Consider the following 20,234-nt stretch of genomic DNA (forward strand, 5'->3'; position numbering starts at 1 on the left):
AACAGAATGTTCCCCATTGGGTGGGAGAGCAGTGCAGTGACCTGAGCTAACATCGATAGGTCAGCCCAGGACACTGCAGGGCATATCGAGCGCTGCTGTCAGGAGGTTAGATGAGATCATTACCTGATGTGACGATCTGCTCTCCTGATGTCATCGCTGTCACTGACTTCTATACCCGCCGCGTTCACAGCGAAGAACCGCGGGAGCCCATGACATCATCGCTAGTGACAGTCTCGGGCCGCCCGCGAGAAGTGACGTGAGAACGTGGCGGGCATAGAAGTCAGTGACAGCGGTGACGTCAGGAGAGCAGATAGTCACAGCAGGTAATGATCTCATCTAACCTCCTGACAGCAGCGCTAGTCATCCCCGCAGCTGCCCGCACTGCAGTGTGAGAAGATGCTGATACTGCAGTGCGGGCAGCTGCAGGGCTGGAGCGGGACACAGACTGCACGGGCACCCGACAGAGGTCACATGAAAGTGCTTCCGTATGGCTTCCAGGAATTTTGTGGGCCCATTGACTTGTATTGAGTTAAGGTCCGTTATTATGGAACAGAATAGGACATGTTCCATAATAACAGAGCGAATATACGGCATCCGATGTGTTTTTTTTGTAGGATCAGATGCACACGGGAGTGCTACCGTGTACCATCTGATCCTACACAAAAGATATTGAAAAGATGGTCCTGTCCGTGGGTCCGCAAAAAAAACCCAGGAACTGACTAGGACAAACGGAACGGTCATGTGAATGAGCCCTTAAGATATTTCTTGGCCCAGTCTTGATGTTTTATCTTATGTTTCTTGTTTAGAGGTGGTGGTTTTTCAGCCTTCCTTACCTTGGCCATGTCCCCGAGTATGGCTCACCTTGTGCTTTTTGATACGTTGCAGCTCTGAAATATGGCCAAACTGGTGGCAAATGGCATCTTGACGCTTGATTTTCCTCAATTCATGGGCAGTTATTTTGCACCTTTTTTGCCCAACACGCTTCTTGCGACCCTGTTGGCTATTTGCCATGAAACACTTGATTGTTAGTTGATCACGCTTCAAAAGACGACGAGGCCTGGTAAGTATTTTACCAAGGGCAGGGAAGTGACATTATTGATATCACTATGGTGGTGAATTTTAAGAAACAAATTACTGGAGTGTGGACATCTTTAAAAAGACATTGAGCAGTCCGAACAAGATCCCTGAAGTTTGTGATGATTCACGTCACGCCCTGCACATACCTGAACCATAAATCACTGAGCTATCGAGGGCACAGACCTTTGTCTATTTGGTACTGAGATCACTGAACTCCGAGGACATGACATGAAGCCGTCCGTCTGGGCTACATAAGCCACATTGCAGAGATATTTAGGGCATGGATAAATATACTGCATATGTAATTTGCATTAGCCAGCTTCTATTAGATCTATGAGTATATAAAGGCTGAATGAGCCACCACTGCTGTTTCAGTCCCATAGTAAGAACCACGGCGCAGGCTCATCTGCAGGTATATGACACACTGGACATACATAAGGGGTCAAGGCAAGTTATTACACATTTACTGATCGGGGGTGGGTCGGACTGCAGGGACCCACATCCATTAGAGCCTTACAGCAGCACCGGGCATGTCCTCCGAATGAAGGATGCATGGACGATCAGACAATGGTGCGGTGTGTAAAGTCACATAGCCCCACAGTGACACTGACAAGTCACCACACTTACGCCTATCCACAAGTCCGCTCCTCTTCCCATTGTCCAGATACAGCGCAGGGCCATCTTAGGCTAGGTTCACATTTACGTTGTTTCCCATCAGTCACATGCGTTGCTTGTGACTGATGCGTTGTACAGCAGATGACAAGTATTCAAATTCATTGTCGGACTCCATTGTAAAACGCGAAAGAGAGAATAATCTGCTGATCGCTCTCAGCAGCCGGCCGCCTCGAGGACCTGCGCGGGGGAACGCCTCGAGGACCTGCGCGGGGGAACGCCTCGAGGACCTGCGCGGGGGAACGCCTCGAGGACCTGCGCGGGGGAACGCCTCGAGGACCTGCGCGGGGGAACGCCTCGAGGACCTGCGCGGGGGAACGCCTCGAGGACCTGCGCGGGGGGAACGCCTCGAGGACCTGCGCGGGGGGAACGCCTCGAGGACCTGCGCGGGGGGAACGCCTCGAGGACCTGCGCGGGGGGAACGCCTCGAAGACCTGCGCGGGGGGAACGCCTCGAAGACCTGCGCGGGGGGAACGCCTCGAAGACCTGCGCGGGGGGAACGCCTCGAGGACCTACGCGGGGGGAACGCCTCGAGGACCTGCGCGGGGGGAACGCATCGCTGTGTTCCACTGCAGATCCTTGATGCATTCTACTGCAGGCTTTTGGAGCAGTATGGTGTCACCAGATGTCTGTGCGTTCCACCGCAAGTCCTTAGGTTCCATAGTGTCATGGTCGGGGTCTGGCGAGTATGATGGGGGAGTCTGCTTTCTTTAATGAAGTGTCCTGCGGTATTTTTGTGCGATTGTACAGGATTTAGGAGGTGTTGGACCAAGAGAAGCAACGCCCATCGGACCGGACTGCCCTCCCAGGTGAGTATAAAGCTATTTATATATGTTATACTGCGCGGCCTGGACTCTTATATACAGTATTCTGGAACGCTGTATATAAGGGCTCACTGGTGGTTGCCATAGATCATAAGTGAAAACCCAGGTGCCGGGTTCCCTTTAAGCTGTAGAGGTCTTCGGCTTGTTGCAGTCGGCTAAGCACAGTAAGGCATCAAGGCAGTAAAAGACAAAAGCTTTAACATTTTAATCAGTCACATGCCAAAATTAGTACAAAAATAACATTTAAAGAGGCTTTGCCATCAGATTTCACAAGTAGAGTGTGAGCTGCATTCATCAGAGATTCATTTCCTAAAATCAAAACTTCACAGACTAAATCCCAACCAATGATCCTGAGAATGAAGTTCTGCCCCACTTATGCATGGACTGTGGCCTAAAACCTGTGGTCCCAATCAGCTTAAAATTGGTGGTAGTGAGATGAAGACTACAGCAGACAAGCTCCTCCGCACAACTGGTGGGTGACGCAGTAATGAGACCCTTCTCTCCGAGCCTATGGGATGGTAAAGAAGGAGTGTTCCCAGAAACGCAGCTCAACATCTCCCACGAGATCGCTAGATCCAAAAATAGTGACATTCACATGGAAGACCGCAATAGTCTAACCAGAAATGTGGGAATAATCAGCCGTCTGCCTGCCTCATCAACAAATGGGCAGAAGTAGAAGCAGCTTTGCCAGAGGAACCGGCCATGTCCATACAATGCATATTGGTTGCAAAAATATACGTGTCTTAACCCCTTTTAGACATCCTCCGCTTTGTACATCGGTGCAAACTCAAGAGCTGAGCCTGCTGCATACATGGTGCTGCCGGCTGGGTCATACGCTTAGGGCGCAGTCACACAACTGTATCCATGGATCACCATTGCAATCCTCGGACCAGCCATAGCTCTCCTGAACCGAGCAGGACTACAGGTATTTCTATGCGGCTGTCAAGCTCAGGTCAGGAGAGCAGCTGGCCACGCATCTGTCAAGCTAAATTCAGGAGAGCAGCCAGGCCACGCATCTGTCAAGCTCAGGTCAGGAGAGCAACCAGGCCACGCATCTGTCAAGCTCAGGTCAGGAGAGCAGCCAGGCCACGCATCTGTCAAGCTAAAGTCAGGAGAGCAGCCAGGCCACGCATCTGTCAAGCTAAAGTCAGGAGAGCAGCCAGGCCACGCATCTGTCAAGCTAAAGTCAGGAGAGCAGCCAGGCCACGCATCTGTCAAGCTCAGGTCAGGAGAGCAGCCAGGCCACGCATCTGTCAAGCTCAGGTCAGGAGAGCAGCCAGGCCACGCATCTGTCAAGCTCAGGTCAGGAGAGCAGCCAGGCCACGCATCTGTCAAGCTCAAGTCAGGAGAGCAGCCAGGCCACTCATCTGTCAAGCTCAAGTCAGGAGAGCAGCCAGGCCACGCATCTGTCAAGCTCAAGTCAGGAGAGCAGCCAGGCCACGCATCTGTCAAGCTAAAGTCAGGAGAGCAGCCAGGCCACGCATCTGTCAAGCTCAGGTCAGGAGAGCAGCCAGGCCACGCATCTGTCAAGCTCAGGTCAGGAGAGCAGCCAGGCCACGCATCTGTCAAGCTCAGGTCAGGAGAGCAGCCAGGCCACGCATCTGTCAAGCTCAGGTCAGGAGAGCAGCCAGGCCACGCATCTGTCAAGCTCAAGTCAGGAGAGCAGCCAGGCCACTCATCTATCAAGCTCAAGTCAGGAGAGCAGCCAGGCCACGCATCTGTCAAGCTCAAGTCAGGAGAGCAGCCAGGCCACGCATCTGTCAAGCTCAAGTCAGGAGAGCAGCCAGGCCACGCATCTGTCAAGCTAAAGTCAGGAGAGCAGCCAGGCCACGCATCTGTCAAGCTCAGGTCAGGAAAGCAGCCAGGCCACGCATCTGTCAAGCTCAGGTCAGGAGAGCAGCCAGGCCACGCATCTGTCAAGCTCAGGTCAGGAAAGCAGCCAGGCCACGCATCTGTCAAGCTCAGGTCAGGAGAGCAGCCAGGCCACGCATCTGTCAAGCTCAAGTCAGGAGAGCAGCCAGGCCACTCATCTGTCAAGCTCAAGTCAGGAGAGCAGCCAGGCCACGCATCTGTCAAGCTCAAGTCAGGAGAGCAGCCAGGCCACGCATCTGTCAAGCTCAAGTCAGGAGAGCAGCCAGGCCACGCATCTGTCAAGCTCAAGTCAGGAGAGCAGCCAGGCCACGCATCTGTCAAGCTCAAGTCAGGAGAGGAGCCAGGCCACGCATCTGTCAAGCTCAAATCAGGAGAGCAGCCAGGCCACGCATCTGTCAAGCTCGGGTCAGGAGATCAGCCAGGCCACACATCTGTCAAGCTCGGGTCAGGAGATCAGCCAGGCCACGCATCTGTCAAGCTCAAATCAGGAGAGCAGCCAGGCCACGCATCTGTCAAGCTCAAATCAGGAGAGCAGCCAGGCCACGCATCTGTCAAGCTCAAGTCAGGAGAGCAGCCAGGCCACGCATCTGTCAAGCTCAAGTCAGGAGAGCAGCCAGGCCACGCATCTGTCAAGCTCAAGTCAGGAGAGCAGCCAGGCCACGCATCTGTCAAGCTCAAGTCAGGAGAGGAGCCAGGCCACGCATCTGTCAAGCTCAAATCAGGAGAGCAGCCAGGCCACGCATCTGTCAAGCTCGGGTCAGGAGATCAGCCAGGCCACGCATCTGTCAAGCTCGGGTCAGGAGATCAGCCAGGCCACGCATCTGTCAAGCTCAAATCAGGAGAGCAGCCAGGCCACGCATCTGTCAAGCTCGGGTCAGGAGATCAGCCAGGCCACGCATCTGTCAAGCTCAAATCAGGAGAGCAGCCAGGCCACGCATCTGTCAAGCTCGGGTCAGGAGAGCAGCCAGGCCACGCATCTGTCAAGCTCAAGTCAGGAGAGCAGCCAGGCCACGCATCTGTCAAGCTCAAGTCAGGAGAGCAGCCAGGCCACGCATCTGTCAAGCTCAAGTCAGGAGAGGAGCCAGGCCACGCATCTGTCAAGCTCAAATCAGGAGAGCAGCCAGGCCACGCATCTGTCAAGCTCGGGTCAGGAGATCAGCCAGGCCACGCATCTGTCAAGCTCGGGTCAGGAGATCAGCCAGGCCACGCATCTGTCAAGCTCAAATCAGGAGAGCAGCCAGGCCACGCATCTGTCAAGCTCGGGTCAGGAGAGCAGCCAGGCCACGCATCTGTCAAGCTCGGGTCAGGAGATCAGCCAGGCCACGCATCTGTCAAGCTCAAATCAGGAGAGCAGCCAGGCCACGCATCTGTCAAGCTCGGGTCAGGAGATCAGCCAGGCCACGCATCTGTCAAGCTGTTTAAAATGTATAGACAGATGTGTGGTCCCTAATTTTCACAGGAGGCAACCTGGAGTATGGAAAGTCCACAAAACAAAATACTAAAGTGGAAAAGGAAAAGGCACATGACAGGAGAGGTGAGGATACCACAAGTAAGCAGCTCCAAAACTCACATGCACCCCTGGGAACGAGCAGAAAGCTTTGCACCAGCCCTGCCACCTTTACTGCAGCCTGCTGGTCACAGGTCTACAACGCCCAGTTTAGCCAGATGATTGGCATAAACATCCAACGGGCCCTATCCACCCCAGAAAGGGCTAAACAATGTCCTTTAGACCTCCTTCAGCCAGTATATAGAAATATACCAATTTTTGCTCTAAACAGCACAGTCAACTACACTTTTCTACGTGGTAGCATCCACAATAAAAACATGGAGGCCACATAGCATTTTTGCATCCAATGGTTATGCCACTGCGTGTCCATTCGGTGACATGCTCCCAGGGATAACCTCTGCTGGAAGGCTTCAATGTGCTATGAGCAGGCCCTTTATGCTAAGCATTGCTCTCAAAGACAAGGCACCCTGTGCTCGAAGTATTGGTGCTCTGCTTGGACTTTTGCACCAGAGCAGACCCAGAACAGTATCTACACCAAAAGTAATGGAGCACGCCAAGACTAGACCCCATTCTAATGAGCGGGAGACGGGTGCGCGAGCGTCTCCAACACCACAGACAGGTGCGCGAGCGTCTCCAACACCACAGACCGGTCTGCGAGCGTCTATCAATATAGACCGGTCTGCGAGCGTATCTGAGAATACAGGTCTGTGTGTAGCCATAAGGCGATGAGTCTGTGGATGGCATGCAGAGCACACAGATGGTATCCAGGTGCTGTCTGTTAAGAACACTGTAGTTTTGGAATTTAATTTTATTTTTTCATATGAAAAAAAAAAAAAACAGTAAAAAGGAAAAAACTGACCCATGGACCAAACACTGATGATGCTTGGTCCATTTTCTGTGTATGAAATTAATCATCGATGACAGGATAAAGCCTAAGGGCTATCACACATCCGTAATCAGTCCGAGGTGGGATGGCAGCGCTTGGACTGGCCGCATCTCCTGACAGCCTCATATTCCTACGCAGCTGCCACGCTCGGGGCAGGAGATGTGGTCAGTCCAAGCGTTGCCATCCCACACATCGGACCGATGATCACGGACGTGTGAAAGAGCCTAATTCTGATCAGTTGTGTCAGTGAAGCATAGTGGAAGACCACGTTTTACCAATGCAAAGGTGCAATTTGATGCTAGTGAGGGAAAACCATGTGGATTTTGAATCAATAAGGTGCATTATTTCTATGAAAAAGAGAAAAATGGAGTCTTGTGTATCAGTACAGTCTGCCTGAGGGCATCCTATAGCGGCCCGTACACAATACACTGCAGGCAGAGCACATCGGAGATGTAACACTGCGATCTGTGCTATCAAATGCCCGCCCCGCATGGACTGCGACTGATCACCGGGCTGTAAAGGAGCCACCCCTCACCATGGACATAAAGGTGAGGCCACGGCACACACAGAGGCAGGTCGGATGGAGGAGCGGGTCCCTGTAGTTGTGCCCCGATGCCACATGGCAATGTCTGTGGTCAGGGTAGCAGTACACCACACAGCACTGGCCATAACGGTCACAGTGCCAGAGTAGCCCGCACAGCGCCGGACGTCCCGGTAGCCCCCCGTACAGGGCCCGCACAGCGCAGGACGTCCCGGCAGCCCCCCGTACAGGGCCCGCACAGCGCCGGACGTCCCGGCAGCCCCCCGTACAGGGCCCGCACAGCGCCGGACGTCCCGGTAGCCCCCCGTACAGGGCCCGCACAGCGCAGGACGTCCCGGCAGCCCCCCGTACAGGGCCCGCACAGCGCCGGACGTCCCGGTAGCCCCCCGTACAGGGCCCGCACAGCGCAGGACGTCCCGGTAGCCCCCCGTACAGGGCCCGCACAGCGCAGGACGTCCCGGCAGCCCCCCGTACAGGGCCCGCACAGCGCCGGACGTCCCGGTAGCCCCCCGTACAGGGCCCGCACAGCGCAGGACGTCCCGGCAGCCCCCCGTACAGGGCCCGCACAGCGCCGGACGTCCCGGTAGCCCCCCGTACAGGGCCCGCACAGCGCAGGACGTCCCGGTAGCCCCCCGTACAGGGCCCACACAGCGCTGGACGTCCCGGTAGCCCCCCGTACAGGGCCCGCACAGCGCAGGACGTCCCGGTAGCCCCCCGTACAGGGCCCGCACAGCGCAGGACGTCCCGGTAGCCCCCCGTACAGGGCCCGCACAGCGCAGGACGTCCCGGTAGCCCCCCGTACAGGGCCCGCACAGCGCAGGACGTCCCGGTAGCCCCCCGTACAGGGCCCGCACAGCGCAGGACGTCCCGGTAGCCCCCTGTACAGGGCCTACACTCTGTGACAGCACTACTAACGGCAGCACTGGCGGGCCGGTCCACCTGAGGTGACGTCACGGTGCTGGCGCGCACGGCTCGGTGACGTCACCCTCATGTGGGGCTGCCGTACACAAGGTCAGGATGCCGCACAGCCCACACGATGGCTCACCTGCAGCTCGGCCCGCTCCACTTCCCAGTGCGCCCTCTCCATCTCGAAGCGCGCCCACTCGTGCTGGATGTAGTGCAGGATCCCCGGGATGGTGTACTGGGGCGGCCGGGCCGGGAGCTCGCAGCCCGCCTCTGACGGGACCGCCTGGGCCTGCCCCGGACCCCCGACCTGCGGCCTTGCTGAGGCAGCCATTGCAGCGGCCGCCGGGAGATCCTCCATCGAGTGTCGGGCCTCCGGTGACCTGCGTCCTGGGGGGGAGGTGGAAGGAGCCCGGTTGTAATCACGTGAGGAACCAGCACCGGTGGGGAGAGGATGGGGGGAAGGAACGGCCTCGTAGCCCGACCCCCCGGACAGACGCAGGGACCGTCCGTTCTACAGCCTTCGTCTGATCACATTACTGTGGGCCGCCATGTTTCAACTCCCCCCGGGCCCGGTAACTCCGCGGGGCACGCTGGGTAACCGGCCTCGTTCGCCGCCTCCCGCTTGACAGCGTCACTACGCATGCGCGAGATTCACGAACTGACGTCACAAAGGCAACTATGTCACGTGAACCTGCTCCTCCTTCGGTCCGCCTTCTGATAGAGACCTAAGTAGTGACGTCACGCGTATAGGCTGGGCTGGTGTGACGTCTTCGGTGAAGGCGGGCTTTGTGTACGTCACGTGTGGGGCGGGCCTTGTTTTGCGATGTCTTCCGGCTTCTCGGTGAACCGATAGTGACGTCACTGGAGCGCCGTATAACGTCCCGGGGGCAGGTAATGAACGGGAACGGCACAGACCCGGGCAGTCTCCGCGGGCGGAGCACGAGTCTCCACACGTTATACAGCAGCACAATAAACGGCACAGTGCTTGTAGACTTACGTCCCCTCTGCGGTGGCCGGGCTGCCTGGTCACATGACGCGGGGAGAGGTGTATGTGGTCAGGGAATGAAATAGAGGTGGGATTTCCACCAACTGTCAGCCCCCAGCTGCCAGTGCCCACCACCCCCTGTGGGGGACCATTGCGCAGTGTGGAGGGTTGCGCGGGGGGGGCCCATTGCGCAGTGTGGAGGGTTGCGCGGGGGGGGGCCCATTGCGCAGTGTGGAGGGTTGCGCGGGGGGGGGGGGCCCATTGCGCAGTGTGGAGGGTTGCGCGGGGGGGGGCCCATTGCGCAGTGTGGAGGGTTGCGCGGGGGGGGCCCATTGCGCAGTGTGGAGGGTTGCGCGGGGGGGGGCCCATTGCGCAGTGTGGAGGGTTGCGCGGGGGGCCATTGCGCAGTGTGGAGGGTTGCGCAGGGGGGGGGCCATTGCGCAGTGTGGAGGGTTGCGCGGGGGGGGCCATTGCGCAGTGTGGAGGGTTGCGCGCGGGGGGCCATTGCGCAGTGTGGAGGGTTGCGCGGGGGGCCATTGCGCAGTGTGGAGGGTTGCGCGGGGGGCCATTGCGCAGTGTGGAGGGTTGCGCGGGGGGGGGGGGCCATTGCACAGTGTGGAGGGTTGCGCGGGGGGCCATTGCGCAGTGTGGAGGGCAGTGTGGAGGGCAGTGCGGGGGGCCATTGCGCAGTGTGGAGGGTTGCGCGGGGGGCCATTGCGCAGTGTGGAGGGTTGCGCGGGGGGCCATTGCGCAGTGTGGAGGGTTGCGCGGGGGGGCCATTGCGCAGTGTGGAGGGTTGCGCGGGGGGGCCATTGCGCAGTGTGGAGGGTTGCGCGGGGGGGCCATTGCGCAGTGTGGAGGGTTGCGCGGGGGGGGGCCATTGCGCAGTGTGGAGGGTTGCGCGGGGGGGGCCATTGCGCAGTGTGGAGGGTTGCGCGGGGGGGGCCATTGCACAGTGTGGAGGGTTGCGCGGGGGGGCCATTTCGCAGTGTGGAGGGTTGCGCGGGGGGCCATTGCGCAGTGTGGAGGGTTGCGCGGGGGGGGCCATTGCGCAGTGTGGAGGGTTGCGCGGGGGGCCATTGCGCAGTGTGGAGGGTTGCGCGGGGGGCCATTGCGCAGTGTGGAGGGCCGTGCGGGGGCCATTGCGCAGTGGGGTCGGTCATTATAATGTATGGAGGGCTGTGTAGGGTGCAGGTTTTAGAATGGTGTCACTTTGGGGTATTTTTTGTCACCCAGGCCTCTCAGTCACTTCAAATCTGATGTGGTAAAAAAAAAATGGTTTTGCAAATTTTATTGGAAAAATGAGAAATTGCTGATGACCTTTGAACCCTTTTAACTTTCAAACAAAAAAATGTTTCAAAAATTGCGCTGATGTACAGTAGAGGTGTGGGAAATGTTATTTATTAATGATTTTGTGTGACAGAACTTGGATTTATGGGCATAAAAATTGCTAAATTTTCACCAAGTTTCCATTTTTTTTCCCCCACAAAAAATATCATCCTAAATTTCCCACTATCATGAAGTCCAATAGGTGAGGAGAAAACAATGTCAGCATCACCGGGATCTGTTGACGTTGTTCCAGAGTTAAAGCCTCATAACGTGACGCTGGTCCATTTTCTTAAATTTTGCTTTTTCATCAAGGGGTTAAACATATTCTGCAAACAAATGACAAAAAACCTGCAACAAAAACAAACCTAACAGAGCAGCAAAATGGGCCTTTTGTAGGCAGCTTCTTTACTGCCAGGAGAGCAGGTTTTGTCTGGAGGGGAAAAACCGCAATGTGTGAACACAGCCTTACTTATATTTTCGGTGCGGGTGTTACACGTGGCCTTCTGCCGGGCAGCGATGGGGCACAATGATCTGCTGGCAGCACTGGGCAGACACTTGTCATCCTGACACATGGCCTCGCACACATGCTTCCACCTGTCGGGCTATAAATCCCACCGTGTCCTGCAGACCGTACTGATCAATGTGTGCTCAAAACCAGCTACAAGGCAATGTCTAACAGTAGCTCACGTTTTAACCCCTTTTGTGCCTACAGGAAAAAGTGAGTCCAACTTTTCCCAACGTGACCCCCTCCTTACATGGCAGTGATCTGACAGAGCGCCTCCTGCTGGGCGTTCCTCAGGATGGATTAGGTATGTTGTATTTGAACATGCTGAATCTTGAGCTGCACATGTGAATGAGAGGAGGGGGTTTTGCTAAATGGTGTCTTTTACGTATCTGGAGTATATAGGCTCCTTAAATTTAAAATGTGAGACGTATTCATGGATTCATGGAAAATCCCATGTATTATGCCATGAATTAGCTTCAGACTTTACCACTCTCCAAATCATCATTATTAATATTTACTAGCTGTACTACCTGGCTTCGCCCGGGTTAATAACTGCTGTTAACAAAATAGAATGTATTAACAAAAATGTATTCTGCACACAAAAACCACAAAACAAATAGATAAAAATGTAATTATGTCTGTCTCCCCCTCTGTATCTCTCTCGCTCTCTCTTTGTCTGTCTGTCTCTTTCCCTGTCTGTCTCTGACTGTTTGTCTTTTTCTCCGTCTGTCTCAATCTCTTTCCCTGTCTGTCTATCTCCTTCCCTGTCTATCTATCTCTGTCACTTTCCCTGTCTGTCTCTTTCCCTGTGTCTCTCTTTACCTGTCTTTGTCTGTCTCTTACCCTGTCTGTCTCTTTCCCTCTCTTTTCCTGTCTGTTTCCCTGTGTCTGTCTCTGTCTCTTTGTCTGTGTCTGTCTCTTAACCTGTCTCTCTCTTTCCCTCTCTTTCCCTGTCAGTCTGTCTCTTTGTCTGTGTCTGTCTCTTTGTGTCTGTCTCTTACCCGGTCTATGTCTGTTTCTTACCCTGTCTGTGTCTGCCTCTTTCCCTGGCTGCATTGGGACACGCCAACATCTAATATATAAAGCTGAATGTGTGTATGTGTGTGTGTGTGTATGTATGTGTGTATGTCCGGGATTGGCATCCGCACCATCGCAGCTACAGCCACAAAATTTTGCACACTCTCACTTCTGGACGCCGAGCGCGTCATAGGCTATGTTTTGAGGGGAATTTTAACCCTGCGCTTTACAGTTATTCGTCAAAACACCTGCCTCCATTAAAGCGAATGGAGCTGGGAGCCACAGTGCAGCCAGAACTTCAGAAGAATGCGCAGCCACGTCCTTATATGGAATGTTGGCGTGTCACAATGCAGCCAGGGAAAGAGGCAGACACAGACAGGGTAAGAGGCAGACACAGACAGGGAAAGAGGCAGACACAGACAGGGAAAGAGGCAGACACAAAGAGACAGACAGTCAGGGAAAGAAAGGGAAAGAGACAGACCGGGAAAGAGACAAAGACAGGTAAAGAGACAGACACAGGGAAAGAGACAGAGGGAAAGAGAGGGAAAGAGACAGACAGGGAAAGAGACAGACAGGGAAAGAGATTGAGACAGATGGAGAAAGAGACAGAGACAGTCAGAGACAGACAGGGAAAGAGACAGACAGACAAAGAGAGACAGATATATATACAGAGGGGGAGACAGACAGAGAATGGGAGAGAAACAGAGAGTTACTATCCCGGGCGTTAATACATTCTTTTTTGTTAACAACAGTTATTAACCTGGGTGAAGCCGGGTAGTACAGCTAGTTCCATTTAAAGGGAACCTGTCATCAGAAATTTAGCTTGAAACCTAAAGGTTTCCCCCTCTGCAGCTCCTGGCCTGCATTCTAGCAAGGTTCCTGTACTTTTTGTGGCCCCTTTTAAACCAAATTAACCCCTTCACGACCATGGACGGATCTTTCCGTCATGGATCGTGTCCCGGTAAGCCCCGCCCCCTGCCGCGGGCAGGCGGCGTGGATCGGCACACATATCAGCTGTTTTCAACAGCTGACATGTGTGCCTACATGTTCCGAGTGGAATCGCATTCCACCCGGAACATTAACCCCTTAGATCTCGCTGCCAAAGTCTGGCAGCGAGATCTATATGCGCGCGGCCATCTTTTTTTCTTACCGCCGCCCCCTCCGGACGTCACGTGAGTGATCACGTGACGTTCGGGGGTTGCCATCGTAGCACAGGGTCATGTGATGACGCCTGGTGCTAAGAAGTTTCACTTTCATTCTTCCTCGGCACGGAGCAGAGGAAGAAAGAAAGTGACTGAATCTGCTGATTACAGCGGTATAGCTGTGATCAGCAGATAGCGATCAGCAATCGGATTGCTGATCGCTATAGCCCCCTAGGGGGACTAGTAAAATAAAATAAAAAAAGTAAAAAAAAAGTTTTAAAAAATTAAAAAAAAAACAAAAAACCTAAAAGTTCAAATCACCCCCCTTTCCCCCCATTGAAAATTAAAGGGTTAAAAAATAAATAAATATACACATATTTGGTATCGCCGCGTTCAGAAATGCCCGATCTATCAAAATATAAAATCAATTAATCTGATTGGTAAACGGCGTAGTGGCAAAAAAATTCCAAACGCCAAAATTACGTTTTTTGGTCGCCGCAAGTTTTACGCAAAATGCAATAACAGGCGATCAAAACGTAGCATCTGCGCAAAAATGCTACCATTAGAAACATCAGCTCGAGACGCAAAAAATAAGCCGTCACTGAGCCATAGATCCCAAAAAATAAGAACGCTACGTGTTTTGGAAAATGGCGCAAAACGTGCGCCACTTTTATTGGACAAACTTGTGAATTTTTTTTAACCCCTTAGATACAAGTAAACCTATACATGTTTGGTGTCTACAAACTCGCACCGACCTCAGGTATCATACCCACACATCAGTTTTACCATATAGTGAACACCGTGAATAAAACATCCCAAAAACTATTGTGCCATCACACTTTTTTTGCAATTTTTCCACACTTGGAATTTTTTTGCTGCTTTCCAGTACACCATATGGTAAAACTTATGGTTTCATTTAAAAGTACAACTTGTCCCGCAAAAAACAAGCCCTCATATGGCAAGATTGACGGAAAAATAAAAAAGTTACGGCTCTCGGAAGAAGGGGAGCAAAAAACAAAAACGCAAAAACGGAAAGTGCCCCGGGGCTGAAGGGGTTAAATACTTTATAAACTTGTACCTTTTGCTATGTAAATCGTCCATGGGGGCGGGCTCTCTGCTGAACGTTGCTGTTCCTCCAGCAGATTTACGCTGCCCCCCCAACGCTGAATTTCATATCTCAGGACGCCGCCCCTGGGCGCCTGTGGTCCCACGCATGCGCTTTCCGACTGTAGCGGTACTGTGCATTGTGTGCACGTGTGACCGCTGGTGACGTTTTGCGCAGGCACGAGGTTATGGGCGGCGCTGTGAGTGTGATCAGCAAGTTCCGCCCATAACCTCGTGACCACACTTTCCCCTCTTCCTCCAGCGTTCTGTGCAAGCGCTTGCTGGCCAGATGACCCGACGTCACCTCTTTCCCATCTTGCCCTGCTGCAGGGTAAGATGGGAGGGAGGTGACGACGGGTCATTTGGCCGGTGAGCGCTTGCGCAGAATGCTGGAGGCAGTGGGGGAAAGCGCGTCCACGAGATTATGGGCGGGCACTTGCGATGCAATCACAGCGCCACCCATAATCTTGTGCTTGTGACACACGTCACCAGCGATCCTTGCGTGGGCGGCGTCCTGATGGATGAAATAGAGCGTGAGGGGACGGCGTCAATGTGCTTGAGGAACAGCAACGGTCACCAGAGAGCCCGCCCCCATGGACGATTTACAACATTTACATAGCAAAAGGTACAAGTTTATAACTTATTTAATTTGGTTTAAAAGGGGCCACAAAAAGTATAGGAACCTTACTAGAATGCAGCCCAGGGGCTGCAGAGGGGGAAACTTTTAGGTTTCAAGATAAATTTCCGATGACAGGTTCCCTTTAAGGGCGTGGCTGCGCATTCTTCTGCGGTTCTGGCTGCACTGTGGCTCCCAGCTCCATTCGCTTTAATTGAGGCAGGTTTTTTAGTGAATAACTGTAAAGTGCGGGGTTAAAATTTCCCCTCAAAACATAGCCTATGATGCTCTCGGGGTCCAGACCATTGATTCCATGGTGCTGTGCATAGGGGTTTACATACAGAATACATATACAAGTTACAATAGACAGACTAGTACAGAGGGAAGAGGACCCTGCCCTTGCTTACATTCTATAGGATATTGGGGAGGAAACAGAAGGTGGTGGGGTGTTGGTGAGGCAGCAGTTCCGGCACGGTGGTGGGGCGGCAGCTCCGGTGGTGGTGAGTTGGTGGGGTTATTGAAGATTATAGGCATTTCTGAACAGATGAGTTTTCAAGTTCCGTTTGCAAGTGTAGCAGATAGTCTGACGTGTTGAGGCAGAGAATTCCAGGAGACTGGGGATGCTCAGGAGAAGTCTTGGAGGCGGTTGAGTGAGAAGGAGAGAACGAGTTCTTGGGAGGATCGGAGATTACGTGTTGGCGTGTATCAGGAGATTAGTTCAGAGATATACGGAGGAGACAGATTATGGACGGCTTTGTAGATCAGTGTTAGTAGTTTGAATTGGATACGGTGGAGAATTGGGAGACAGTGGAGGGATTTGCAGAAAGGAGAAGCGGGGTGGTATTGAGGAGAGAGGTGGATCATTCGGGCAGCAGAATTAAGGATGGACTGGAGAGGGGCGAGCGTGTAAGCAGGGAGACCACAGAGGAGGATGTTGCAGGAATCAGGGCAGGAGATTATGAGGGCATGTACTAGCATTTTCGTACATTGAGAATTGAGGAAAGGACAGATTCTGGAAATATTTTTGAGTTGAAGAAGGCAGGAGGTGGTGAGGGATTGGATGTGTGGTATGCAGGACAAAGCAGAGTCGTATGTCACTCCAAGGTAGCACACTTATGCTACTGGGGAGAGCGTGATGTTATTTATTGTAATAGATCAGGTAGGGAAGATAGGTGAGATGGAGGAAAGTTGATTAGTTCAGTTTTGGACACATTGAGCGTTAGGAAGCGAAAGAAGAAGAGGGAGGATATGGCCGATAGACACTCCGGGATTCTGGACAGCAGAGAGATAACTTCTGGGTCAGAGATCATCATAAAACACGTAGCTTTCTACAAAAACATAAATATGTCATGTATTCCTAAAATCAATTAAAGAATGTACGTCTGGAACACCAATGGTATGAACATGGTGCAAGACTCAAAAACATACAATAGGATAAAGAGTTGCACACCAGTCACAATGTATAGGGGAATAATGAAAAGCAGAACTGCTATGGGAATACAGTAGTGATGGGCAGTCCGGCTCTTTTTGGTGAGCCGGTTCCTATGGCTCCGTTCACCAAAAAGAGCCGGATCTTTCAGCTCGTTCTCGGCTCCTTATTAAATATGTGTTCACCCCAGGTGAACACATATTTAGGATTATAGTAACGCCGCTAAAGCCCCGCCCAGCCGCGACTAACCCCCGCCCACTTACAAAAAGGACAATTAGATTGCTGAGTGGGAGGAGTTTAGCCGCGGGTGGGCGGGGTTTCAGCGGCGAAAAGAGCCGATTACATATTTCAGCGGCTCACACTAGTGATCCAGCTCCTGTCGTTCATAGCAGGGAGCCGGATCTTTGTGTCGGATCATTCGCGACCGACACATCACTAGAATACAGTCCCTGACAGAAGTTCTGTCGCTTATCCATGTTATATAAATAAAAGCTTATAACCTGACTTTAAATTCATCCATTGGTTTCATAAATTACTCTTTTGAAAGCTGAAACCCTCCCAAATTTGGTTTAGGTTATGAAAATAAAGTTGCTGCAAAACTGAAATATTGATCATTTAATGAAAAAAGAAAGGTCAGATTTTGGCAAGAAAAATTTTTTATCTACTGTATTTTTCGCTATATAAGACGCACCTGATTATAAGACGCACCCCCAAATTTGGTGAAGGAAAAGAGAATTTTTTTTAATGTTAAATGGGGTCCATCTTATAATGCCAGTGTCCCTCTAACAAATCATATAGGGTATATGTCCCTCATAGCCCCCCATTCTAAAATTAGCCCCCTTAATCTGGATATGGCCCCCTTATATTGAATATAGCCCCCTTGTGATGGCACACGGCCCCCTATGGATTGCATACGTTCCCCTGTGCTGCCTATGGTCCCCTATGGATTGCACATGTTCCCCTGTGCTGCCTATGGCCCCCTATGGATTGCACACGTTCCCCTGTGCTGCCTATGGATTGCACACGTTCCCCTGTGCTGCCTATGGTCCCCTATGGGTTGCACATGTTCCCCCGTGCTGCCTATGGCCCCCTATGGATTGCACATGTTCCCCTGTGCTGCCTATGGTCCCCTATGGATTGCACACGTTCCCCTGTGCTGCCTATGGCCCCCTATGGATTGCACACGTTCCCCTGTGCTGCCTATGGCCCCCTATGGATTGCATACATTCCCCTGTGCTGCCTATGGTCCCCTATGGATTGCACACGTTCCCCTGTGTTAGATAGCGCCCCCATGCTGCTGCCCATGGCCCCTATAGATCGCACAAGTCCCCCTGTGTTAGATATCGCCCCCAAGGTGCTGCCCATGGCCCCTATATAGATCGCACAAGTCCCCCTGTGTTAGATATGGCCCCCATGGTGCTGCCCATGGCCCCTATATAGATCGCACAAGTCCCCCTGTGTTAGATATCGCCCCCAAGGTGCTGCCCATGGCCCCTATATAGATCGCACAAGTCCCCCTGTGTTAGATATGGCCCCCATGGTGCTGCCCATGGCCCCTATATAGATCGCACAAGTCCCCCTGTGTTAGATATCGCCCCCATAGTGCTGCCCATGGCCCCTATAGATCACACAAGTCCCCCTGTGTTAGATATGGCCCCCATGGTGCTGCCCATGGCCCCTATATAGATCGCACAAGTCCCCCTGTGTTAGATATCGCCCCCATAGTGCTGCCCATGGCCCCTATATAGATCGCACAAGTCCCCCTGTGTTAGATATGGCCCCCATGGTGCTGCCCATGGCCCCTATATAGATCGCACAAGTCCCCCTGTGTTAGATATCGCCCCCAAGGTGCTGCCCATGGCCCCTATATAGATCGCACAAGTCCCCCTGTGTTAGATATGGCCCCCATGGTGCTGCCCATGGCCCCTATATAGATCGCACAAGTCCCCCTGTGTTAGATATCGCCCCTATAGTGCTGCCCATGGCCCCTATAGATCACACAAGTCCCCCTGTGTTAGATATCGCCCCCAGGCTGCTGCCCATAGTAAAATAAAACCCTCTTTCCTTACCTCCTCCAGCGCTGAGCTCCCTCCTGTCTGGCTCCGTGCTTCTGTTCTTCCACTTCCTGGTTCTAGTGCCGGTCATGTGATCGGCACAGCAGAGTGAGCTCTCTGCCTGCCTGATCACAGTGGAAGCAGGGACACGGGGAGAAACGCTGGAGGAGGTAAGTAAAGCTTTTTTATTTTAGAATGAGCAGCAGCCTGGGGGCCAAATCTAACACAGGGGGGGCATGTGCCATCACAGGGGGGCGCAGGCTCATATAATATGCACCGCTGCCCCAGCCCCTCACTGCAGTGCGATTTCAGTACCACCGGAGATGGACAGCGGCTGTGCATATTATATGAGCGGGAGCAGGAGATCAAACGCTGCCGCCGCAGCGTTCACCTGCCCCCGGCACAGCGCCCCCACCTCCCCTGGACCCTGCAGTGTACATATATATATACCCCCCCGTATATTCGGCTTATAAGACGCACCCCCTACTTTCCCCCAAAATTTGGGGGAACAAAAGTGCGTCTTATAAAGCGAAAAATACGGTAATCTAATCTATCTTGGGTTTGGACTAAAGCCTGCTTTACATGTTGCAATTTCGCATACGATATCGTATGCGATCGCACCCGCCCCCATCGTATGTGTGGCACGTTCAATTTGTTGAACGTGCCGCACATACGAGTAACCCCCGTCACATGTACTTACCCGTCCATACGACCTCGATGTGGGCGGCGAACGCCCACTTCCTGGAGTGGGAGGGACGTTCGACGTCACGCGGCAGCCGGCCAATAGAAGCGAGGGGGCGGAGTTGAGCGGGACATAAACATCCCGCCCACCTCCTTCCTTCCGCATTACCGGCCGGGAGCCGCAGGACGCAGGTAAGATCTGTTCATCGTTCCCGGGGTGTCACACACTGCAATGTGCGCTACCCCGGGTACAATGAACAATCTGACGTGCAATTCTAGAGACAGGTACGATGTGTATGCGATGAACGTTTTAACGTTCAATCACAATCGCACGTACCTGTTACACACTGCAATGCACCTTACGATGCCGGATGTGCGTCACTTACGACGTGACCCCGCCGACACATTGTAAGATACATTGCAGCGTGTAAAGCGGGCTTAATATATGGGATACTTAGGAGATCTTAGAAGACAAGAAATATTCAAAGTCTGCACTGACACACTGTGGAGCCAGGTTCATCAAACCTGGGGATTTCAAAGGGATTTTTGCACATTTAAAAAATAAAATGGGGACGGTTACTCCCCAGCACGGAGTCCTACTAGCTTCCTTCCGTCACAAGGACTAGATACAAGTCCTAGCGGCACTTGCCAATCTGTGGCCGATTGTAGTGTCAGTGAAGTGTCCAGTCGCCGCCTCTGCTAGCAGGGAGCCTAGAGTCGCCGGCTCTGCTGGCAGGGAGCCTAGAGCCTAGAATCGCCGACTCTGCTGGCAGGGAGCCTAGAGTCGCCGGCTCTGCTGGCAGGGAGCCTAGGGTCGCCGGCTCTGCTGGCAGGGAGCCTAGGGTCGCCGGCTCTGCTGGCAGGGAGCCTAGGGTCGCCGGCTCTGCTGGCAGGGAGCCTAGGGTCGCCGGCTCTGCTGGCAGGGAGCCTAGGGTCGCCGGCTCTGCTGGCAGGGAGCCTAGGGTCGCCGGCTCTGCTGGCAGGGAGCCTAGGGTCGCCGGCTCTGCTGGCAGGGAGCCTAGGGTCGCCGGCTCTGCTGGCAGGGAGCCTAGGGTCGCCGGCTCTGCTGGCAGGGAGCCTAGGGTCG

General features: G+C 53.4%; 2 protein-coding genes across 10 annotated transcripts in view; one reads left to right on the forward strand and one right to left on the reverse strand.

Moving 5' to 3' along the window:
* Positions 1 to 8,953, reverse strand: part of STRN3 (striatin 3) — a 110,849-nt gene extending 101,896 nt beyond the window's left edge. For all 8 annotated transcript variants that reach the window (XM_075330257.1, XM_075330254.1, XM_075330251.1 and 5 more), the window contains exon 1: positions 8,425 to 8,953. In XM_075330257.1, coding sequence (XP_075186372.1) covers positions 8,425 to 8,643 — 219 coding nt within the window. In that variant the 5' untranslated portion in view covers positions 8,644 to 8,953. The remainder of the gene's footprint in view (positions 1 to 8,424) is intronic.
* A 49-nt stretch (positions 8,954 to 9,002) lies between these two features.
* AP4S1 (adaptor related protein complex 4 subunit sigma 1) overlaps positions 9,003 to 20,234 on the forward strand; it is a 64,446-nt gene continuing 53,214 nt past the window's right edge. Inside the window, exons 1-2 of one of the 2 annotated variants that reach the window (XM_075330258.1) lie at positions 9,005 to 9,176; positions 11,312 to 11,408. The gene's annotated coding sequence lies outside the window, so the exon portion shown is untranslated. Of the gene's footprint in view, positions 9,177 to 11,311; positions 11,409 to 20,234 lie in introns of both variants that reach the window. The other variant, XM_075330259.1, reaches the window with a different exon arrangement.

The sequence above is a fragment of the Anomaloglossus baeobatrachus genome, chromosome 12, assembly GCF_048569485.1.
Source record: "Anomaloglossus baeobatrachus isolate aAnoBae1 chromosome 12, aAnoBae1.hap1, whole genome shotgun sequence".
NCBI lineage: Eukaryota > Metazoa > Chordata > Amphibia > Anura > Aromobatidae > Anomaloglossus > Anomaloglossus baeobatrachus.